The 23,886-nt window shown below is 36.1% G+C and overlaps 5 protein-coding genes and 1 pseudogene across 5 annotated transcripts; 1 reads left to right on the forward strand and 5 right to left on the reverse strand.

The window, feature by feature from the left end:
- LOC18035448 overlaps positions 1-1,755 on the forward strand; it is a 4,537-nt pseudogene extending 2,782 nt beyond the window's left edge.
- A 154-nt stretch (positions 1,756-1,909) lies between these two features.
- On the reverse strand, positions 1,910-4,274 carry LOC18035551 (tubulin alpha chain). The gene is made up of 4 exons (XM_006422684.2): positions 3,984-4,274; positions 3,448-3,682; positions 2,881-3,251; positions 1,910-2,797 (listed from the first exon to the last, which is right to left on the reverse strand). The coding sequence occupies exons 1-4, from the start codon at positions 4,074-4,076 to the stop codon at positions 2,144-2,146; spliced, it is 1,353 nt and encodes a 450-aa protein (XP_006422747.1). The 5' UTR covers positions 4,077-4,274; the 3' UTR covers positions 1,910-2,143.
- A 3,033-nt stretch (positions 4,275-7,307) lies between these two features.
- On the reverse strand, positions 7,308-9,854 carry LOC18035151 (protein SHORT HYPOCOTYL IN WHITE LIGHT 1). Its single transcript, XM_006422685.2, has 4 exons — positions 9,589-9,854; positions 9,271-9,486; positions 9,115-9,180; positions 7,308-7,877 (listed from the first exon to the last, which is right to left on the reverse strand). The coding sequence occupies exons 1-4, from the start codon at positions 9,727-9,729 to the stop codon at positions 7,722-7,724; spliced, it is 579 nt and encodes a 192-aa protein (XP_006422748.1). The 5' UTR covers positions 9,730-9,854; the 3' UTR covers positions 7,308-7,721.
- Positions 9,855-13,760: 3,906 nt separating this feature from the next.
- Positions 13,761-16,283, reverse strand: LOC18035024 (putative F-box protein At1g23770). The gene has a single exon (XM_006422687.2). The coding sequence runs from the start codon at positions 15,153-15,155 to the stop codon at positions 14,085-14,087; it is 1,071 nt and encodes a 356-aa protein (XP_006422750.2). The 5' UTR covers positions 15,156-16,283; the 3' UTR covers positions 13,761-14,084.
- A 582-nt stretch (positions 16,284-16,865) lies between these two features.
- LOC18034984 (F-box protein SKIP22) lies at positions 16,866-18,863 on the reverse strand. The gene has a single exon (XM_006422688.2). It carries the CDS (start codon positions 18,694-18,696, stop codon positions 17,128-17,130), a length of 1,569 nt encoding a protein of 522 aa, XP_006422751.1. The 5' UTR covers positions 18,697-18,863; the 3' UTR covers positions 16,866-17,127.
- Positions 18,864-19,078: 215 nt separating this feature from the next.
- Positions 19,079-22,558, reverse strand: LOC18034526 (probable zinc metallopeptidase EGY3, chloroplastic). Its single transcript, XM_006422689.2, has 6 exons — positions 21,754-22,558; positions 21,263-21,460; positions 20,596-20,820; positions 20,047-20,285; positions 19,739-19,893; positions 19,079-19,592 (listed from the first exon to the last, which is right to left on the reverse strand). The coding sequence occupies exons 1-6, from the start codon at positions 22,399-22,401 to the stop codon at positions 19,243-19,245; spliced, it is 1,815 nt and encodes a 604-aa protein (XP_006422752.1). The 5' UTR covers positions 22,402-22,558; the 3' UTR covers positions 19,079-19,242.
- Positions 22,559-23,886: the final 1,328 nt, after the last annotated feature.

Consider the following 23,886-nt stretch of genomic DNA (forward strand, 5'->3'; position numbering starts at 1 on the left):
TAGAAAAGAAGATAAAAATTTAGTTGTGCTGATGTAGGATATCTTCTAATTAAACATAAATAATGTCATATTTTAAGCGTATAATATATTGTTTTCAGGCTCACGATCAGGAGTGCAATTTTTGTTGCTATATTAACATGACTATCTAAATTTGACCAAATTTTATTGTTTAAGGCCGCTTAGAGTCGTGGCATTTAAGGTTAAAATATCAGAGGGAACAAAATCTTAACTATGATTATCTTTTGTACTATTAATCATAATTTTGTCATCGATAACATTTTAATCTTTTGTTTTTCACTTCGCCAGGGTCACTAATAATTTTGTATTTAATAAGCAGGGCCATCAAGAGATCAAATTGCTTTCATAAGGAAGGCCACGATGCAGGGTGTCACACATCAAACAATATGTACATGATCATCTTTGCGATTGCAGAGATTATATTAAGCCAAATACCAAATTTTCATGAGCTTTCAGGCCTTTCCATTCTAGCTGCTGTAATGTCTTTTGCTTACTCTTCAATCGGCCTTGGCCTTGCCATAGCAAAAATAACCGGTCAGTAACAACGCGAAATATTGCAATTACTATGAGTATTTTTCTTAACATATTGATCTTAGAATACAGATTACCATCGTTACAGTTTATTGTAATAATCTTTTACCATATAGAAAGGGGAAATCATGTCACTACAAGCTTGACTGGGGTAGCCATTGGAGTGGATGTGACAAGCACGGAGAAGATATGGAGCAGTTTACAGGCCATTGGAAACATTGCTTTTGCATATGCTTTACTCCATTGTCCTTGTTGAGATTCCAGGCAATTCCATATGCTCACAAGATATTACACGATGAATCCTCTTGACAAGAAAGAATTCAGTGATCAAATTATATGGCTTGCTTTCAGGATACACTAAGATCAAGTCCCCCGGAGACCAAAGTGATGAAGAGAGCTAGCTTTGTGGGAGTGTCGATCACCACAATATTCTACATGCTGTGTGGAACTTTGGGATATGCAGCATTCGGGGACAAAGCTCCAGGCAACTTTTTAACTGGGTTTGGATTTTACGAGCCCTTTTGGCTTGTTGACTTCGCCAATATGTGCATTGTTGTTCATCTTGTGGGAGCTTACCAGGTGCCTTGAAGTAATAATAGCTTAAGATGAGTTGAGTGGAGGTTTAGTGTAATGTTTGAATCTTATAAGTTATTTTTGTAGGTATTCTGCCAGCCAATATTCACCACTGTGGAGAATTGGTGCTGCCACAAATGGCCAGAGAGTGGATTCGTGACAAAAGGGCATCCCATTACTTTTCCATCTTGTGGTGTTTGCTATGTGAATATGTTCCGGGTGATTTGGAGAACAGTATATGTAATCTTAACGGCTGTGATAGCGATGTTATTTCCATTTTTCAACAGTGTTATAGGCCTGCTTGGAGCTATCGCATTCTGGCCATTGACAGTTTATTTTCCGGTAGAGATGTACATTTCACGGGCAAAGATTCGCAAGTTTTCGGTCACCTGGATGTGGTTACAGGTTCTGAGTTGGACTTGCTTTATCGTAACGCTTCTTGCTGCTGCTGGTTCCATTCAAGGCCTCGTTAAGGATCTCCAGACGTACAAACCTTTTAGTTCAGCTTCTTAGTCTTATCACCTTCTATTGCTTCATTTTCCCTTTTTCTAAAGAAAATGATCAAAGCAAACTTTTTATGCAATGGTTCTAGTCATTATATATAAAAACTTCAGGCTCATGCCGTGAGACAATCATTAGAGATTATATTTATTACTAAATTTTTATCTGTGAAGGACTGAAGATCTCTCTTGAAAATCAATCACCTTTATTTGATGTAAATATCCGAAAATATTTCTTGAAAATCAATTATCTTTATTTGACGTAAATATCCGACCAATATTAGACAAACCCCCGAAGCTATGTTGTAAATTGAAATAAGATAATCCAATCAAAATCAAACAGTCAAAGATTACATGAACATATAGAACCCAGAAACTTGATAAGCATAACAAATTTCAACAAGCTTTGAAATTGAGCGAGAATCAAGAATAAGGTTTTCATCACAAAATAAAGGCACGAAGCATCACTAAAGCACAAGACATCATATTAAAACGCACAGATAATTTCACACTTAAATCCCTTAGTCCTCCTCACCATAATCTTCCTCACCCTCGGCAGACTCTGCACCCACCTCCTCATAATCCTTCTCAAGGGCAGCAAGATCCTCACGAGCCTCAGAGAACTCTCCTTCTTCCATACCCTCGCCAACATACCAGTGGACGAAAGCACGCTTTGCATACATAAGATCAAACTTGTGGTCAATGCGAGAGAACACCTCTGCCACACTGGTGGAGTTGGAGATCATGCAAACAGCCCTCTGCACCTTGGCAAGGTCACCACCAGGAACAACAGTTGGTGGCTGGTAGTTGATACCACACTTGAACCCAGTCGGGCACCAGTCGACGAATTGGATTGTACGCTTGGTCTTGATGGTAGCAACAGCTGCATTGACATCCTTGGGCACAACATCACCGCGGTACATAAGGCAGCAAGCCATGTACTTGCCATGACGAGGATCACATTTGGCCATCATAGATGAGGGCTCAAAGGCACTGTTGGTGATCTCAGCAACTGAGAGTTGTTCATGGTAGGCCTTCTCAGCTGAGATGACTGGTGCATAGGAGGAAAGCATGAAGTGGATTCTTGGGTATGGGACCAAGTTGGTTTGGAATTCAGTCACATCCACATTCAAAGCACCATCAAACCTCAGTGAGGCAGTCAATGAAGAAATTACCTGAAATTCAATGCACCCATTAGAGAACCAAACTCAATTCATGATTTAACAATCAACACCAATGCAATAGCTTGGGATGTTACCTGAGAAACAAGTCTATTGAGGTTAGTATAGGTAGGACGTTCAATGTCAAGGGAGCGCCTGCAGATGTCATAAATGGCCTCATTGTCGAGAAGAACAGCCACATCAGTATGCTCCAACAGGGAGTGGGTTGAGAGGACACTGTTGTAAGGCTCAACAACAGATGTGGAGACCTGAGGAGATGGGTAGACAGTGAAGCCCAACTTTGACTTCTTTCCATAGTCAACAGACAACCTCTCCAGAAGAAGAGACCCAAGACCAGAGCCAGTTCCTCCACCAACAGCATTGAAAACAAGGAATCCCTGGAGACCAGTGCAGTTATCAGCCAGCTTCCTGATGCGGTCAAGGCAGAGATCAACAATCTCCTTACCAACTGAAACAACACACAACCAAACCATAAGACAAAAAAACTTCCAAGCAAAATTTCATGCGTTCTCCTAATATCATTACTCTAGAGCACTAGAAACATCGACCATATGAACTAACTTCTAAACTAAACCATTGTGCTCTTTTGATGAACAAACCCTAAAAAAATGAATTGAATAAAATAGGAAAGTAGAAGTAATTACTGGTATAGTGGCCACGGGCGAAGTTGTTGGCAGCGTCTTCCTTGCCACTGATGAGCTGCTCAGGGTGGAAGAGCTGGCGGTAAGTTCCGGTCCTCACTTCATCAATGACAGTGGGCTCAAGATCAACAAAGACAGCACGAGGCACGTGCTTCCCTGCACCTGTTTCACTGAAAAAGGTGTTGAAAGCATCGTCGCCACCTCCGACTGTCTTATCACTTGGCATTTGGCCATCAGGCTGTTCAAAATACAAAACCAACACTCAGATCTACAACATTTTATTGCAAAGCAAACACAGAACTAGCGTTTACCACGCTAAAATTTCATCGTTTAGACTCTAAATTCGAATAAAAACCACTTCCTTCACAGATCTGACGAAATGAGATGCTAAACATCACATATTTATCAATTTAAAGTTAAAACGACGCCGAGTAACTTAGATCTGATAGAATATCTAACATCAATATTACAGATCTGAAAAATTCAAACGAAATGAAGCTAAGAGATTACAGATCTAAAGTAAAAGAACTTATACGGACCTGAATGCCGTGCTCGAGGCAGTAGAGTTCCCAGCAGGCATTTCCGACCTGGATACCGGCCTGACCGATATGGATTGAAATGCACTCTCTCATTTTCGCAGATTAAGAGAAGAAAAACGACGACGTACACAGCCAAAAGAAGAAGTAATTGAATCTAAACGAAGGCGTTTATTAAGACGCCTTCTTGTGAAATTGGATGGATTGGGGATGGTGTGGATGAGGATATATACATATATATAGCGGGAGACTGAGATATTTGGTGTGCCTTAACTTGGGAATTGGTTGAGGGACGGCAATGACTGATGACGTGGGGGTGTTTGATTGGATTAGGTAACCATGGTTTGGTTTTTCCATGTTTTTATATTTTTTGAATTTTAAATTTTGCCGCTCGGCTGGGCCAGTAGTGATGCAGAGTGGTGAACGGTCGAGCTGTTTGGGAAGCGGAGTGTTGATACCCATTTACGGGTTAGGATAACCCTAGCGGAGGACAAAATCAAATTTTGTGGGTATTTTTTTACGTTGTTTGCATTCTTTTACTTGTTGATTCACTTACCGTGCGTTTTGCACACTATTCGCCCGTTTGGGAGTGTGGTGATGTAAATGAGTTGTCAAAACCCAGCTATCAAGGTGTTTGGTAACACTTGTAGTTGAGTTTTGACAACTTAACAAATATTTTTTCCTAACTTCTATTCCACAGCTATAACTTTTACTCCACAGTAGCTGCAGCTTAAAAGCTACAGTACCTCACTCCCAAACACATCCTATATTATATTATGTTGTATTGTATTTATTTGGAGGTATATTACGATGTGATCAGCTATACTCAAACAAGGATTTATCCTTCTTGTAGACGAGGAGTAATGTGTCGTCCAGGAGCATGAGTCCTCTGCTTGTCGGCGAGGAGATCCTTTGATGGGGCCATGGTATGAGCAGGTTCTCTATTAGGCACCGAGGACATTTTCTACTGGGGCCATGGTCAGTAGACCCAGTCTACGACAGTTGACATAACGTGTGCTACTCTCCGAGAATACAGGCACGAAGTCCACTCAGCCACAACTACAACGTTTAAGCATCCACTGTTGGAGAGTAGGGTGAAGTGGCAAACGTGTGCCATGGGGGCCAAATTCTTAGGAAGGCTATAAAAGGGGCAATCAAAGAAGGTTAAAGGGTTGGACACTAAGACACTAAAAAATTAACTTAAAGAAAATCTAGACTCCATAGGGCATTCTTGTTGAAACCTTAGGAAAATCCAGAGAGATTACAGTGCTTTAGAAATCATTATAGAGCCACATGATTAGTGGCAAAGTTTTTCGAAAGTAAACCCAGATTGCTGACTTTAGTATTGGAGGGTTTACGCTAGGAAAACCCTTGACGTGCTCTGACTGGTTTTTGTGAGTGTAGGAGTTTACTAAGGAGAGGAAACAAGTCTCGTAGCTTTGCTCGTCTAGAGGGAGCAGCACGGAGTCATCCCCAATCAAATATAAATTCAATTGTTGAAGAGAGATTTTGGTCACGCACAAGCATACCTAAATCCTGTATCAACAGTATTATTTTAATATTAGTGTATTGTATTATATTGTATTGTATTAACACTGTATTATAATAATATTGTACATTATTTTGTGCTACACTGTAATGTATTAATTTTTTTATATTTAATTTAAATTATATATTATATTAATATATTTGAATTATATTAAATATTTATATTATTATTAATTTTAAATTAATATTATTCAAATTTATTCATATTTAAATATTTGTTATTAGTTATAATAAATTATAATGTAAAAAATAAAAATATTATATAATATTATATTAAATTAAAAAGTTATATTTGTTTATTATTGTCATCATAGAGCAAAAATAAGTTAATGCAGCATCAGCAGAGCCCCTTTAACCTATTCTCATGTTCTTCCAAACATAGCACTAGCATTACTTTAATGTAAACAGTATATTAATACCTTATAATATAATGCACCAAATATACATGGTAAAACAAGTCAACATAGTTACGAGATTTCGGATAATACATAGGGAAAAGGACATTCAACCCCCCAACGTATAGGAAAAGGGACAAAAAACCCCTCAACGTTTTAAAAAGGACTTATAACCCCATTTCTGTTAACAAACACCATTTGTTTTAATAGTAAATTTATTTTTAATTTTTAATTACTATTATACCCTTATAATAAATTAATTAATATATTAATTTGAGATATATCACAATTAATAATTTTTTAAAACTAAAAATTGAGATACAATTACATTTTTGCCCAAATGATTTGCTATAAATTATACCTTTCTAATGATCAAACCTTTCATATGTGATTATTACTAATAAAATGAAATTTGATTAAACCCTTTTTTTTTTAGGAATCAAATCCATTACACTAGATTGACTTGACGGCGACACTTATAGTGAGAAATAAAAAAATAATTGTATCTCAATTTTAAGCTTTTAAAAAATTATTAATTGTGATATATCTCAAATTAATATATTAATTTATTTATTATAAGGGTATAATAGTAATTAAAAATTAAAAATAAATTTACTGTTAAAACAAATGGTGTTTGTTAACAGAAAAGGAGTTATAAGTCCTTTTTGAAACGTTGAGGGGTTTTTTGTCACTTTTCCTAAACGTTGGGAGGTTGAATGTCCTTTTCCCTAATACATATTACCAACTATTATTATCCTTATCAAACAAAGTGTGTAGTACATTTATAATAGAGAACTTTCTTATAAATCATTCGATAATGTCACGTGTCTGTTATTATCGCTATCATAATTGGTTAATAAGGGTAATATGCGTACATATAGGTATGTGCCCATTCCACCCAAGAATTTAGCAAATTACATGATAATAATTACTGCTGATTACGTATGAAAGTATGAGCAATTTTATTTTTCTATTTGATAACAAATGCTACGCCATAGCATTACTACGTTCAGATTATTGACGGTCAATAGTTATGCGCACGGTCAATACTCCGAAATCAAATTAACTTCCTGCGTAATATGCATGTCAGCATCACAAAGGACACTGATAATCTCTACTTTCTGATCTCGATTTTGCTGAAGCAAAAGCAGAATATCACCACTACATTATCTCTTCTTATTTCACCAGCGATGTGTATGCCTTCGTTCCCAGCTAAATTTGCTCCTCCATCCATATGCAGCCATTTTAAATCATATATATAATTCGCATATAATTTTGTAATGGTCTTGAACTGATCATGTAGCATTGAAACAGTGACGAATCCTATAACGAGCAGTTACCTTATTTTGTATGATGCAGAGAAGTAAAATGTAAGATTGAGAAATGAGGCTAATCATGCTCTTCCCAGCTTAGGAAATGAAATGTGCAACGTTCACTAATATCTGGTTGACATGAAAACCTAGCTAAATGAACATACAGGAATATCCAAGTGTTTTGGGGGAAATTACACTTTTTCTTAATCTGACGTGTTAATTTATAGAAGGGACTGCCGTCCTCTTGTGCAGAACTAACCACTTCCATTCTCTATTTCCAGTGCTCTTCCGGGTATCACATGAAAGAGTATGCTCTGGATCTTCAAGCAGGAAGTCATCCTCGAACTCATACATTATTGTCACTGGTCACTACAGTTACTGTATAAAAATGGGAACTTTCTTCATGTCTTCCTTTTTGGGCATTCATCTCGCCGAGGTTGCTCTTATTCCCGTTTTGGCACTACTCTCTACTAAAAATGAAAATATCAAGCAGCAGGCTGTGCACCTCTCCATGCGGGATTCTCAGCATCCAAGTCATCCACCCTATGAGTGCGGCTCTCTTGTAAATAAGTTACTCCAGTCCAAACACCACGTATAAGTAAGATACTGACAAAGACTACAGTTCCAAGGGTGCAAACCACCTGGATTTAATGTTAAAAAATTATGATCAGAAAATGAGAGAAAAAATTGTAATGATGCAATTAGCTTCTGAGTTAACTTTGCATCTCAAAAAGTAGAACATTTCATAAACACAAACATGTTTTTGATAGCCTTTCAGATGCCAAAACAAGTAGCAACCATCCATACTATAAGCTCAAGAGATGCATGCTTAAAAAGCTGACAAATGATTAGTGCTCTATACAGTAAATTTGTAAGCCAATTCTGAACACGGTTGCATTTGCATACAAAAACTTGAGGCTGGGCTAAATGTCATAGTATGCACAGCAAAGCCCCAATAAGTACTCGATTAAAGCTTTCCAATTATAGATGAAAATGCAGTGGACAAAGAATTCAAGTTCTCTTACTGTTCCCCGGCCATCCATTAAGTGCATATCATGTGTGGCAACACTAATGAACACAACAGAGAAAATGCATCCACAGCTCCATCTTAATAGTTGCCTTTTGCTTTCTGAACTGGGGCTCATCCAAAGACTGGAAAGTATGGTGAAAGAGCCAAGTCCAGTAACAAAACAAATTCTATCAACTTTAAAAAGCCAAGGATAATTCTACAAAACCAGGTTTCAGGAAACTTAATTATCAAGACATGATTAAAAACTCAAAGTTTCAACTACTTAGGTCAAACTGTATTGGTACAGACAAAGACGACCAAGGCGTCCCTATTCCGATTCCGTTCCCCACATGAGTTTAGAAAACATACAATAAGCTATCGAGGTACCTGTCCATCCTAGAAGTTTAAATTCATAGACCAATGTACAACAACAATGTAGGTACCATCTGATTCTTATTAATCAAAGATTGTGCTTGCTTGGGATCTAGAGGTGGAAATGGAAGACTCTGACGAATGTGGATTCTATCTCTTAATTCTCTGAAGAAGACAACTCCCAGTTTCATTTACGTCTAGTCCAATAAGTCAATAACCAAACACCATTCTGTCAAGGACAGCCACATTCTTCTAATTCTACAGAAGAATTTCACAAGATTACTGCCAAGTCTTTGCAAGCAAATAAGACCTACATGTTCCCAACACTATCTTTACACCGTACATCCCCAGTATCTCTATAAACGACGCAGGGAGAGTAAAAATCAAGCACCAACATGTTTCAGTAACTTCTCTAATAATTAAAACAATGATTTCAACAAATCTCAATCATTAGGCATTAATAAGAAGTAACTTTAATAGAACAATAATAAATTTACCTCAAGAAATGCCTTCAGCACCCACAAAAACGCCAGAATTAGAACGCCATTAACAGAAAATCCCACCTGAATTCCACAAGCACTATTAATATTTAATACCTTAAAACAAATGAAATAATTAAAACCAATTAAATAAAAAGTCAAATATTCATTTACCAGATTCTTGGAGATTGATTGAGGCAAAACGGAGCGTACAGCTTTTCTAGCTTTCCTAGAAACCTTCTTAAACACGTTTTCAACAAATTTAACTAACAGGTCCAAGCTCCTATCTTCTTCCTCCGCTTCATCATCTTCATCGTCATCATAATCATCAAACTCTCGAGCAATTGCATGGTTCCAGTTCCGTGGATCTTCCACAAAATTATCATTTACCTAGAGGCAATTGTTAATTAATAAATGAATTAAGCTCAAAATCGGAAATGCAAAAACGGCGCCGATTTAGAAACGGAGAAAAGAGTGGGAACGAAAACGAACCTGAGAGATATTGGATGATCTTCTAGAAGCTCGAAGAGGATAAATTTTTTGAAATGGGTGGAATTTGGGAAAATTATGAAAGTGAAGTTTTGGTTTTGAAGGAGAGAGGAAGAGAGGTGATAGGGTGACTGCGAATGACATCGCGGTGACTGTCGGATTTGGGTAATGATTTTTTCTGGGACCAAGACATGGATCGCAGGTTGTAGTTTTGGAGTCTGCAAGCTTTGTGCTGTGACGGCGAACTCAACAAGGGCAAGTATGGTAGTTGTCTGCTGGGTGAGGAGCGGATACTTTGACCGCAAAATCAATGGCATTTTGGTGCAACAGTCTTGTTGAGTGCCACGTTTCACATTGGTTATTTCGATTTTTTCATAAAGATTTTGTCGTAAACATTAAAGAAATCATCTATTCACTCAGGACATAGATATCTCTTACAATTTTTAATCATTTAGGGTGACATTAAATTGTATTATGTTGTATTGTATTATTTTAAAATAAATATATTATATTATATTAATACTATATTATAATAATATTGTATAATATTTGATATTATACTATATTATATTAATTTTTAATTATATTATGTTTAGTGATGCATTGTACTGTATTAATTTTTTATGATTAATTAAATTATATTTTTAGAAAGTAATGTTTATTATTACTTAGAAAAATACTACATATAGAAGTCTTGAATTTTAGAAATTTAATATTTTTTTTTGTATAAATGATAAAGTATCATTATTCTTCATAAAGATCAAATCTTATAACTGAAGCATAATATTTATTTTTCAGCATTTTATAAATATAATAACCTGCGACATAAAGATCATAGCAAGTAATTTAATTAAACAATCTCTAAATAATACAACAACATAAATAAATAGTTAAACCTTATAAGATTAATACAACAGTCATCTTGGGAGTATTTTTTTATATATACCACAAGATAATCACAAAATAACAAAGTGATATAATTGTTGTAACATATTCACTGACAAAATTAATTGTGTTGAATAATTCAAGTAAAAATTTTATAATGTATGTAATAGTATTTTATATCATTAGTCCTAAACACAGACTATGAATCATGTGAATCAGAAGCCGCAGACTATGAATCATATGATGAATCGGAAACTTCAGAGTCAAGTATTGATGTTGACACCAATGACCAAGAAGATGCTGCATCCACTAAACCACAAAGCCTGTCCAATGTTATACGTTAAATGAAACTGCTCTCTAGAAGTTAGAATCTCAGACCTTGTAAGGGTTTCTTTTGGGATTGAAGTTGTGTAGCTGTAGCTTTTAAGTTAGAGTATTAAAGTATTTATTAAACATTAGCTGTTGTGATTTAGAAGTTATGTTGATATGATTTTTCACTTGTATGATAGAAAATCCATTATATTTTTAATAGTTTTGTTAAAATTATTATTTAAAATTTATATTTATTACGTATTATTAATTTTCGTTCATTTCATAGTTATAGTTTTTTTTCTACAACTGTAACTTAAAAGTTCCTCAATCCCATATAAGAGCTAAATATGAAATTAGAAGCCGCATATACCAAGGCAACGCTATAGGTATACTCTCCCTAAGGTTTTCGAACACAATTTTGGTGAGACAGTAACTTTATGGATACAATGTTTAGGGAATTTTTGCATTATAATTGGATCTTCAACTCAAAAGGTGGTGTTATTTATCAACTAATTAATTGAAGTTTCCTAGTTTCGCAAAAACGGAATTGATTCTCTTGTTTATCCGTTGTCAATTGATCTATGCTGAAGGATTGGTGCAGTTCCAAGATTTATGAGCATTCCTGGAGAAATTCAGTTAAAGATTTTGGACTTAATTGATTGCACTCATCTTGCTAAGGTGTCTTCCGTTTGCTCAGAATTATGGAAACTTTCTTGGGATCACGATTCCAGATTGTGGAAGGGTAAATTTCTAAAGTTTGGTGCTTTTCGGGGAGCAGAAGTAGCTCAAGGCTCCTAGAGGAGTGCTTTGGCAAAGCATTGGGTGAATTTGATAAATCGAAAGAAGCAGGAATATCTGCTCGGGTAAATTGTCTAACTATTCTCGTGCAGATCGGAGATTGTAATCCCCCTTGTACAAAAATATGTATTAGATGAAGCTTAGACTTTCGATTGATCCTTTTGGAATATGTAACATGCCTTTCTTATATGTCAATGTTATTTTTACTAGAATTGGAGTGATATGTTAGTTCTTTTTTATGAAAGTACTCCTGTTTCTCGGAAAGATTCTTGCGAAAAGAAAGCCTGAAGTGAGTCCTGTACGAGAATTTTATTCAAGTTGAAGGTAACATATCAAGCGATGAAGAGACACGAGAGCAAGCTTCAGAGGAAGGTGGCTGTAGAAAATAGAAAAGCGACGAAATATTTTGGAGCTGGGAAACAAAATGATTCATTTAGATGCTGGAAAAAGATTAGAGTTCAGGAGCAGGAAATTGAAGATCTTGGAAGAAATTCCAAAACTATTCTTCCAATTGAATTTTACTTTATTGCTATTTTGTTTGCAGACTCATTAATATGTTTGCATAAAATAGCCATTTATATTTAAATTGTGGAATTATTTAACTTTTTTTTCCCCTTTCTTTTGATTATTGTTATATCACTTGATTGACTTGATTCAGACTTTCTTGATTCACGCTTGCGGAAGGATAAATTTACGAAGAAGTTTGGTGTTTTTTAGGGACCAGAAGTAGTAGATCAATGCTCTTGGAGAAGTGCTTTTGCAAAATATAATTTTTCCTCCTATAGATTCTTTTGATTGTGGCTTATACTATGAATATGTTTATGGTTATTATTATTATTAGCAGTAGCTAGAATTTGCGGATGGATAATATTGAAATTATCTTTTTCTTTTAACTATTGGATTTTATTCTACTTTCTGATTGGATCCCTAGTTCCAACTTTGTAAGCTTATCTAATTAAATTGTATTTAAGAGATCATAAACTTTACAAAAAATCCCAATAAGCCAAGATCGGTAAGCTCATAACTTAGATAATGCCATGTGTTAGCTAGCTAGTCTGTAAGTTTTTTTATCCTAGAAAATACTATTATTAAAGTCCAACGTAATTAAAGCCCACTGAAATGTACAATCAACCAAACATATCAAAGTTTAATACAACTGAAGCCCACAGGAACGTACAATCAACTAAATATCTCAAAGTTTAACATAATTTAGGTCTAACATAATAATAAACTTCCACAGCTACTGAGAACACTAAAATCTTTCACCTTAGAATTAAAAGAAAAAAAAACACAATCCTATTACCCTAATATGATCTACAAAACAAATTCACTCAAACTCAAACTCACCCATGAGCTTCATATGCCTAATAGAAATTGCTCTCATATATTTACATAATCATTAATAATTCATATTCATCTTGAAGAAATCCTTCTTTCGGAAACAAACAGAAACTGGAATTGGTCATGTTTCTTGAAAAGATTTTTGGGAATAAAACCAAGCAGCAGAGAGCGAATCTTGTGACAAGAATTTTATTGAAGTTGAAGGTCTCATATCAAGTGATGGAGGGATACAAGAAAAAGCTTCAGAAGAAGGTGGCAAGAGAGAATAGAAACGCCGCGAAGTATTATGGAGCCGGAAAACAAAAAGATGCATTGAAATGCTACAAAAGAATTAGGGTTCATGAGCAGGAAATTGAAGAACTTGAAAAATATCAGAGCTCTGTTCTTTTGCAGCCGAAACAGGCATTCTAAAGGTCCGTTTGGGAATGCAGTTTGGAGAGTCAATAGCGGTTTTTCAAATCCCAAAAGCACTTTCTGGAGCTTAAAAAATAAAAGAAGAAAATTAAAAGGAAAGCCCTAGTGAAATTCAAGCCCCGGTATTTGTTAAATCTAAAATCCTCTTAATAGAATTTTACTTAGTTGCTTTATTGCTTTAGTTGTCTCTCCTGCCATAGTTAAGAGAAATTTTCATCGTAGATATATACTAATTAATTAAATGCAGTAACCGTTTTATCTTGTAAAATTATTATGAATTTTTGGACAGACTAAACATGTGTTTTTAAAGATAGTTATTGATATATTATAATCAAAACTCGACTGATATTTACAACTATATAACAATCGAGAGTCAAATAAATTCCTATTAAAAGGGAATGATTGAGACTCACCTTAGGCGCATGAGTTACCAGTAGGTTCTCATTGGCTTTAAAGATAGTTACTTACTACACCTTGAAAAAAAAGTTAACAGTAAAATAAATGTTATTTAGTGCTGATTGAAACTATAGACGCAAGCTTTAAATGAATATCAAGACTTTATATAATCCTCAGGCGGTGTAGATGCCACGAAAGCTTTTCCCACAAAGAATCTTAAAACTGTACATACGGATTATGCAAATCATGAGCCCTCTCTACGGAGAATTAATTTTAATTATTAGAATTCCTAATGAAACAAACAAAATCTCATCGGAAAATTACTAACACTTGCTCATCAGCCAGCTGATGATTCAGAACACTGGTGATCGACGGCCAGCAGGCCGGTTTCTTCTTCTCATATGCCAAATCATATACATAATTTTCCAACTTTCCCTTCTAAAACTTCCTCGAAATCCGAACTCTTCTTTACACTTCCGTCTCCACAACTCATCATCTTTTGCCAAATTCCGCAGCTCTGAGCAAACGCTTGCAGCTCTCGCAATATCGACCCCTATGAGAAGGTCTAAAATCTTGCGTTTGAGTTCAGCAGGGAGGCGCATGAAGCACGGAGGAGGAATCAAACCAAGCTTCAGCCGAAGGTCGATTAAGAGAGGATAAACCAGGGCATCACTCACAAGTCTATGCAACTCAAAAACTTCATTTTCAGGATATTGATTGGACGAAGAACCGCACATTCTAATCCTGGAGTCAATCATGTCAGAATTAACGAAAGCTAAATCTAGAGGAGGAACGAATCTGGTTGGATTCAAGCTTAGCTGATGAACTACAGGTTCTTTTTCGGACAAAGAACCTTCAATATGAAACAAATCTCCAGAATCCTCAAACTTTAAAACCACTGTTTCTATTTTAGTAAAATTGCTGAAATCAAAGGCTTCAGGGAGAGTGTAATTTACTTGTGTGGGATTTGGTAGTTGAGAGCCGTCGATCTTTTTCTTTGATTCAGGAACAAAGCAAACAAAACCTGACTGCAACATGACGGCATGAACTGCAACCCTCAGGATCCCGGAATCGTCATCGTCGGCCAAACTACCCGCTTCTTCGAAAACCCTTTTGAGGAAAGACACGAGGGGCAACTCCGGTTGCGTAATTGGTGCAATATCGTCTGCCTCTGTCATTGTTGCAGCTGTTGATTCATCTTCCGATGATTCTGAAACTTCAGAATCTGTGTCAGAAGAAGTTAAGTTTTGTTCTTCCGGGAAATTATTTTCCTTCATCGTGACTATGAAGTTTTTGTGAAACCGATTAAATAATCGAGTTATACTGTAAAGGAATCCGGAGGTTTCATGGCTTTTGGGGTTTTTACCTTTTTTTAATATAAACTGGAAGACTATAATTATTTGTGAAGCCCACGAAAAACACATATTTCATTTGCGTGGTCAACCCGTTTTGTGGGGGAAAAAAAGACAGGGAAAAGGAGCTCTCACATGCATGTACGCGATTGAATCTTAGAAAAGAAGAAGACCATTTTGCTTCCCCTGTTTTAAAGTAGAAGAGTCAAAAGATTTGTCTTTGTCCAATAGCATACTTGGAAATACTCAAATTACAATCTCACCCAACCTAATTAAGAATTTTCTTCCTCGACTCCGGAGCCACTCAATAATTTAGTATTAAACCAATATTCAGATTGTCATATAATGAAATCAGAAGAAGATGCCAGAATCAAAATACAAAAACTGCATCCCGAGATTATTTCTTTGACACTTAAGCTCCTCTACACGCATTCGTTTCAACAACTATCATCTGCGGACAAATTCCGCAGCCCTGAACAAAAACTTGCTGCCTTCACAATATCATGGCCATCGAGTAACTGCAGAATCTTGAGTTTAAGCTCCGCGGTTAGACAAATAAGGCATGCCAGAGCAGTAGCGTCGTCGGTCGTGTACATTCTGGCTGTGGCGTTGAAGTCGTTTTGAAAGAATAGAATGAGAACGAGAATTCGGTATATATTAATTGAGGATACAGAGGAATCCTAGGTTTTCATGCCTTCTAGGGTTTCAGTAGAATCAAGATCACTGTGGGCAAAGTCTTATTTTCGCCCTATGTTAAACTTTCTCTTAGATTTAAAGAGCATTTTGTTAAATATTGGGAAACATTTAACAAGCATTCTGTTTCCCTGTTCGGAGTAGAAAAACGGAGAATGGGAACTTTCTTTACTTCCCATATTTTTCACCCAATCCGAATGGAGAGTTCTTCCCTCTTATCCTGAAAATCTAGGGGATCGACTCATGCTCCCCAGTAAAAGTATGGCTTGAAGCCCCAAAAGATCCGATAGTTGAATTAAAATAAAGTTAATAGGTCATAGTTTTCAAGGTCTAATGTTGCGGGATGATTACTTGTGAAGCAACAGCTTCAGACATTCCAGTTGTCGAAATCCTACAGATGCTGGACAATGAAAGACAAAAAGATTGAAGAAACCTAGGAGAGATATCAGCTCCAGTCTTGCAGAGTTGCAGTCAGATCCAGTTTAAACTTTCTAAATTCTAAGAGGAAAGATCTCTTGGAAATAGAACTAAAAGATAACGGTGATTCTAAAGATTATGTCAATCATCCAAATCCTATTCCCATGAAAATAGGTTCTCTGATTCTGGAATTTGTATACTTCGGAATTTTTGTTAAAGCACACTAATCGACCATTACAGGTGTTGACCCAAAATCCAAGAGACTTAAACCTAAGTTACATGACAGCCCTTGCTAATGGCCATGCTCCTTATAAAAGAAATTTCAAAGGTAAAAAAAATCAATACTCAGTAAGCTTGCACAATGAAAATGAACTATCAATTGTTAAGAATTTTTCTTCTTTTAGGAGAGGTGGGCTAAAATAATTTTAATAGCACATAATGCCAGACTCAAACAAGCTATTCACATAAAATGTTTGTACCGAATTGAATGCATTAGGTCAGCCTCTGTAAGAGACTAAGAATAACTTATTCTTCAGATAAAAGAGAGGCTCTTGATTCTAACGACGATAAAGGCTGACTGTCAAAATTCCATTTATCCCTATAGCTTAGCATAGAAGTTCCCACAGAGACTTTCAAATCATTCAGATATAAAATCCAAGTAGCATATTGTTAATAAGAGAATTGCCATGCATCATCTATAATCAAATTTCCACCAGATTCAAACAAAACCAAAGTAACTAATATGTCAAAGAAAAGCCTCAAAAAGACATTAAAAAAAAAAAAAAAGACACCCTACTCATATATACATAGATTATTTAACAGAGATATTTAACATCTGCTTATACATAGGTTATTTAACATAGATATTTAACATCTGCTTAAGATACCTCCAACAAATCTTGATTTCATCACTCTGTGCCAACCCAGTGGATCTTCAAGTCCCTCCTAAGTTACAGTTAGGAGCAAAATTCCGCCGTCCAATGCAGGGAGGAAACACTTGACGGCGCTGTCCTAGAGGAAAAGGGGGAAAATGGATGTTAGGGTACCGGTCATAATCACCACCTTGTATGAGAGAATTTCCACCAAATGGAGCAGGAGGATCTCTTATAATTGGAAAATAAGGCCTGGTATAAGGAAACCAGGGTGCTGGTGTGATTACCCTCTTTCTTTTCCTGTTGTACTCCCAATTAAAAACAAACCTTTCTTTCCAATTGGTTTTTCCTTGTGCATCCGCTGGACCTCCGAACTCCTCCACAAATTTTTGCCTCCATAATTCATTATTCGAAGCCAAATATCGCATATCCCTAGAAACACATTCCATTTTTGCAACATCAACACCAGGAAGACACTCCAAAAGCTTAAGCTTAAGCTCTGTTGGGAGATGCGTCCAACACGCTGGAAGACACAAGCCAGCCTTATCACAAAGATCAATCAATAATGGTAATGCAAGCCCATCCTTCACATTCTTCCAAAATTCAAACACTTCTTTTCCACAATCAAAACTCTTATACTCAAGCAAACTACAATTCTGATCAGAATTAGCCCACACTAAGCTAAGAATAGGTCCAAAATTATATGCATTTAAACACAGCTTATGCATTCCTGAATCACCCTTAGCCAAAGACCCATAAATATTAACAAAATGTCCTAAAATTTGATACTTCAAAGCAACAGATTCAGTCACATCATTAGAACTATCATTCAATATCTCTGGCAAAGTATAAGACATTGAAACACCTTTCAACAGCAAATGATCAGGCAAATCAAACTGGTCAATTCTCATACCCGACTCCGAATCAAACCCAACAAAGCCAGACTCCAACAAAATCTCATGAACCGCAACAATTACAAGCCCGTGAGGACCAAGGCGATCACCTAATTTTTCTCCCAGCACCCTCCTCAAGAAATATGGCTCAGGCATAACTACTGACCCTTCGTCAATTTCCATAGTATCAGTATTGAGGAACTCTAAAGTTTCTTTCTTTGACATGTGTTCTTTTGAATCAACACTGCTTACCTCGATTTTCTCAGATTCTTGAACTGGGTACTGTTGTTTGTCCAACATTGCATCTGGGATCCCACAATCTTGAGAAATAACAGCTTCTTCCGATTTGGATTCCTGCAAATTGACCCCAATTTCCACTGACTCTAGAACTGGGATTTCTTGTTTATCCAATTTCCCATCTGGGATTTCGTCATTATCTCGAGAAGTACACGCTTTGTTCACACTTTGAGTTTCACTCTCTAGGGTTTGAGAAACAAAAGCATAGGGATCACGAGAATAAAAGATAAGGTCACCAGCGGTGACACCTAGGGAGTGAAGGGATTCCGGCGGAGACGACGCGTGCAGTTCGTCCTTCCTGTTGAGAGAGAAGCGAAGAGAAGAAGGAGACGATGAAATTAATTGAGAGAGGGTTTCTCCGAGCTCGTGAAGAGTGCATGAAGAGGGGACTTCGAGCCTTAGGGTCTCCTTGTTTTCAAGAGATCTCAGTCTCAGTTTCATGGTGCTGCTGATGCTGACAGTTAAAATTGAAGAACTGTTTTGTTTTTTCTTTTCCTTTTTTTTTTTTTTGTTGGGAATTGAATTTATGAAAGAAGAAAACTGAAAGGGAATAACTGTAAAAATTTTTGAGAACGAGTTTCGGGTTACACTGACTGAGGAATGCTTGATTGCTCGGTATATATATAAAGAAGCATGCTCAGCACCGCCTTACTTTTTGATTTATATGAAAGTGAATAACATCCGGATCCCTAAATTGTTGTAAGATCGCAAGGAGGGATGTAGTTTGTAACTTATTCTCAGTCTGGTCCCTGTTTTTCACAATGGTTTCATGTCAAGTAATTGGAAGCTGCTTTCAAAAATTGAAATAATAAACAAAGCCCTTTATAAATGTTTCGAATATCCCTTCCAACTCCATTAACAACTATTTTCGGCAAAGAAAAAGAGACTTCCTTAGATTAGTTGGAAATGTTGAAAGTGTAGTGATGCATGAACTACAGTGGAAAAACAAAATATAAACAGTGATATACATCAGTAGCCTATCTACAATTAGCCTCTGAAGAATGGGTCGCCAAAGAATGAGCTGTTGAATGTCCCTCCTCCATTAGGGAAAAGAGTGAGGAAACAAATGAGGCCCAGGACGATTCCCCAAGCATACCTGTTGTCTCCCAATGGGGTAATCTCATCCTTTGCTGGTATTTCTTCTCCACCGCGAAAGAAGGTAGCGAATAGACCCCAGGCCAAGCACAGGACACTTCCACTGAGGCCACCAATGCCAAGCAAAAGTGATGTAGCAAAAGATAACAAGTTAGCAGTGTTTCTCCCAAACATTGCTTGAGCAATGCGCCCGCCTTCCAGTCTCCCACATGGTAACAAGTTTAATGAAGTGACCACCATTCCTGCAAAAGAAAGAAGCAGTTAAGGCCATCTCAACAGATGATTGCGAAACAGCTGATACATATATCACTAGAACATTGGCAAGTCTGATCTCAAAGCGACGCAAATGTTATCGTACGCAATCACAGTAAGAGGCCAAGAAACTCACCTAAAAGACCAGCAAAAGCAAGCGGATCACAAGGAACTCCGACTCCTTCCACAGCATAAGGCAATACATTTCCAAGGTCATCCGTATAAGGTCCAATAACATACTGGATAAACGAAAGTAAGGGATTGTTGTAGAAGAACTGTGGTCTTATAAACCTTCAAAGAAAGAGCAAGAATAAGCTGGCATAACCAGGTAAAAACATTTAGGGTCATTATCTATGTCCAACATTTAGTAATCAATTTGTAAGTTCCTCTTTCATTATTTTTCAGAATAAAAAAATGTTAAGAAGAAAACAGTAGAAAACCTACAGAGCATTATCACCACCATTAAAGCTACCATCAGCAACAAAAGCAGCAACAGCAAGTGCTAGTGATGTCAAATATGCACTAGCTGTGCGTGCCACAGGAATATCAAACAGAGCCTTCTTATTTGGAAGCAGCGACTCATAATTGTTCATCACTCCTAAGCACCCAGTCCAATTAGATGGGACGAGAAAAGACGGACTTAACTTAACACCATAACGAGCTGCTGTTAACCTTGTGGAAATCTGCAGTACACAAACAATACAGCTCTCAGTGCAATTTACTTGAAGGAGGCTGGTTTAGCAGAATGCATCTGTTAAAATAGACAAAATTTACCAGATCCTTGCAGTTATGTGTAGTTCAAAATTGACCTACGTATGCCTAATTGCTAAACTACAGTTTTTTAGTATTCATCAATATGGTAACTGCAATGAGATTTTGCTCTTAAGATCATTTTGTTCAAGAATGAAAGCAAACACTTTCTTGAACATATCCTGGCAAGTGTGGATCAGAGGATGAATTCAAAGTTGTGCACACAAGCAAGAGAAAGCATACCTCAGAAACTCCCAAAATCGTAATCAAGCCTCCAAAGAGAGGCACAACATTAGCTAGGTAGTCGTCAAATGTAGCATCAGGTTTAAGGAATAAGCCACTCATTATTGCTATCGTTCCAAATGTTGCAACACATAGGACAATCGCACTAACATAACCCCAAGGGGTGCTCAGCTTAGTTAACTCAAACTGCAGATCGATTTCGGCTTTTGGTTGCACAGCACAAGCCTTCAAGAACAAGACATCGTAAATAATAAAGTCTCGAAAAACTTCTGTAACATACTACTCTAGAAAAATAAAATGCAATTGTAAAGAAGCACATGGCAATCAGCGAGGAATTCTAGGCGGTATTACTTAAACAGATGCACCATTTTAAAATTAGACAGAATATGGCATGAATACAATCTCGAGGATTTTAAGCCCAAAACTTTTAATTGAATGGGATATGCAACAAGGAATTAGGAAACGGCAGTCTATTTCAGCATTATGTGAAGGATTACTCCTCCATATAAGCCAAATTATGGCTATAGAAATTTGGTATAGCTGATCTAATCAGTTGAATAACAAAATGACCAGAAAATTTTAAAGAAGTCAATTAGAATGCCTTCTAAAATCTGACAAGAGGACTTAGGATTTATTCAAACATAATTATCAGGTCATCATCAAGTACCTGCTTTGTGATGTCATTTGTCTTCTCCTCCATGAACCACACAACCACATCCCTTCCCGCAGCTTCAGATAGCTTTTTCTCCACTTTGGGAATGACCTCTTCAATTGGTTTCCTCAAATTCCCAATAAAGATACCTCCATCTCCAAATCTTCGAACATCCGTGGCAAAGAATGTATCAAACCCGAAACAGCCCCTCAACTGCATGCCAAAATCAAATCAAATAAACATTCTTGACGCTTTTGATGCAAATATGCATGATATTTACTATATACATTACTGAACAAACTTTTGGACACAAACATTTATATTTTGTTATGCACTCAATGAATTAGTCACCATCAAGTGTACCTAGGTTCCAATTAATCTTTATGAAGTCATAAACCCTTGTGTAGTCACCGCATAAAGAACAAAGATACAAGTATTTACTTAACTATTGACAAATTGCATCATAAACACCTACTTAAGTGATAATTTTGAAGATAGTAAGTTACCTTGTTAAGATCAAGAGCCTTAAAGGACTCCTCAGCTTTCTCTAACCTCTCTTTCTCTCTAGTCAAACTATCTCTAACCAATCTATTAAACAACCTCATAATTGGATTATCAGTACTCTCTCTATCAAGCTCCTTGAGCTTCGTGTCAGCCCTTTTCTTTTCCAGCTTTATCGCCGCCTCTATGGAAGGATTCCCCATAAATTTCTTGAAATCCTCATCTGTTTTCCAGTCCTTTTCTTGCTGCTTCTCAAGTTCTTCATCTTCTTTTTTGCTAGCTTCCACTTGAGTACTTTCTTTTTCACCTTCATTTCCATCACCTGGTTTTTCATCCACTACAGCAACCGAAGATATTGAAGTGGGATCACGGCTCTCTTGCTCCTCATCAACTGAACATGTAACATATTTCCTTGACTTGGAGACTAAGAAATGCAAAGTCCTTTCACTCTTTTGGCCAAATGGGTGTTTACCAAATGATAAAACATACTGGCCATCACCTTCTTGATGATTTTTTCTTGAACATGAAACTGCTTTGCATGGGAACTTTTTGTTCTTGGTCTTGTAGCTCTTGCTATTGAGTGTGCATAAAACATGAGATAATGGTGTGTCAATTCTTGGTGATGAATGTGAACCAATGAAGAGGGCGGCCATTGTAGTACTTGAAGAATGTTGTTAGTGATCTGTGGAGAGAAAACATTGTGAAGAGAGAAATTTGAATGGAGTGACACAAGTCTAGAAAGTTTGAGAAGTGATACAGGTGGATGTGGCGTTGAAAGTGATGACAAAGTGAATTAGAGCCCACATGGAATCTAAATTGGGACATTGTGTGGGTGGGAAGAGATTTGATCTATGGTTGGGATATAGGGCTTTTTTTTTTTTTTTTTTTTTAAAATTTTGGATTGCATGGTTTTTACTTTTTATTTGATACTTTGATCAATTAGCATGGTTTATCCATTTAAAAAAATTTGAAAGTGACTAAAGACCTGGCTATTGATATTTAACTACAACGTAGCGCTTAGCGAGTGGTGGGCTGCTTGAGAGCTGTGGCTCTAAGTCTCTTTAATTAAGAAAAAGCACTTGAGTTTCTTTAATTCAAAAAAAAAAAAAAACTCAAGTATCTAGAGTATTCTAGGCCAATCTTCTTCAATTTTGATAATATCTAACGTATTTTCTTTCAGCCTTGCATATAATTTTGTTCATCAGAATCAATTACATTATAATCTGTATGAAGAAATGGAGTAATAACATTAAGGCTATGAATTTTTACAATGTTTAAATACAGACGTAGTTTGTTAATTTTTATTTATTACAATTTACAAATCCACAATCATCGTCTGTTGGGGTACGGGGAAAAAATTAAATTATCTATTATGTCTGTGTTTAAAAAAAATATGTGGCTTTTTGATATAATTATATGAATTTAGAGTCTATTAGATATTGATTGCAATATTTGTAAATTATATTAAAATTAAAAAAGAGGGTTTTTTTTTTTATCTATAGATTTTTAATATTCTACTTCAATAAATTTCATCCTTGTGTCTTAAAGAATAATAGAAGAACACACTGTTAAGAAATGACACTTTTATATATGAAATAATCATTAGCAATATCTATAAATTAAATTTAGCTAATCTATTTGCTAAAAAATTATTGTCAACTGCCACTCGACCAAGGGCTGTTAGAGGGCAGCAGTTCGAACCCTCACAAATGTAATGTGAGGTATTTTTTTTCTCAATTATAATGTATAATTGAGTGAAGATAATTTTCTCCCTTACCTAAGTGTGAGTGGAGTAAACATTTCTTAAATATTAATGATGATTAAAAATTTAAATTGAGCTTCATAAGCATTGATGTAAGTTGGTCTCAGTAATAATCTGATTTGTAAATATCAATTATAATTTCATGTAATATGAATTGTAATTTGAGTAATCCTCTTGTGTAATAAAAAAAATTGCTATCAGCTGAAATTTTTTTTCTACTTAATTAAATACTAGTGAAGAAATGGAGTAATAAAAAATTATAAGAGAGTTGAGTGATAAAAATAACTTCTGCGAGTTATTAAAATATCATCATTTCAAAAGACAAGTAATTTAATTTATTCGAGGGTAATTCAGAAATTTCGTTTTTAAATAAAGG

The sequence above is a fragment of the Citrus clementina genome, unplaced genomic scaffold, assembly GCF_000493195.1.
Source record: "Citrus clementina cultivar Clemenules unplaced genomic scaffold, Citrus_clementina_v1.0 scaffold_8, whole genome shotgun sequence".
NCBI lineage: Eukaryota > Viridiplantae > Streptophyta > Magnoliopsida > Sapindales > Rutaceae > Citrus > Citrus x clementina.

Bases quoted from the DNA above. Each gene is read 5' to 3' on its own strand.
- LOC18035551 (XM_006422684.2), bottom strand. From the start codon at position 4,076: ATGAGAGAGTGCATTTCAATCCATATCGGTCAGGCCGGTATCCAGGTC. The intron at 3,252-3,447 runs GTAATTACTTCT...GTGTTGTTTCAG, and splicing joins CGCCCGTGGCCACTATACCA to TTGGTAAGGAGATTGTTGAT. The intron at 2,798-2,880 runs GTAACATCCCAA...ATTGAATTTCAG, and splicing joins TCAATAGACTTGTTTCTCAG to GTAATTTCTTCATTGACTGC.
- LOC18035151 (XM_006422685.2), bottom strand. From the start codon at position 9,729: ATGTCATTCGCAGTCACCCTATCACCTCTCTTCCTCTCTCCTTCAAAA. The intron at 9,487-9,588 runs GTTCGTTTTCGT...AATTGCCTCTAG, and splicing joins GATCATCCAATATCTCTCAG to GTAAATGATAATTTTGTGGA. The intron at 7,878-9,114 runs GTAAATTTATTA...CATTAAATCCAG, and splicing joins TGCTGAAGGCATTTCTTGAG to GTGGTTTGCACCCTTGGAAC.
- LOC18035024 (XM_006422687.2), bottom strand. From the start codon at position 15,155: ATGTGTTTTTCGTGGGCTTCACAAATAATTATAGTCTTCCAGTTTATA.
- LOC18034984 (XM_006422688.2), bottom strand. From the start codon at position 18,696: ATGAAACTGAGACTGAGATCTCTTGAAAACAAGGAGACCCTAAGGCTC.
- LOC18034526 (XM_006422689.2), bottom strand. From the start codon at position 22,401: ATGGCCGCCCTCTTCATTGGTTCACATTCATCACCAAGAATTGACACA. The intron at 21,461-21,753 runs GTAACTTACTAT...TTTGGCATGCAG, and splicing joins AGGCTCTTGATCTTAACAAG to TTGAGGGGCTGTTTCGGGTT. The intron at 19,593-19,738 runs GTGAGTTTCTTG...TTTCTTTTGCAG, and splicing joins TGCTTTTGCTGGTCTTTTAG to GAATGGTGGTCACTTCATTA.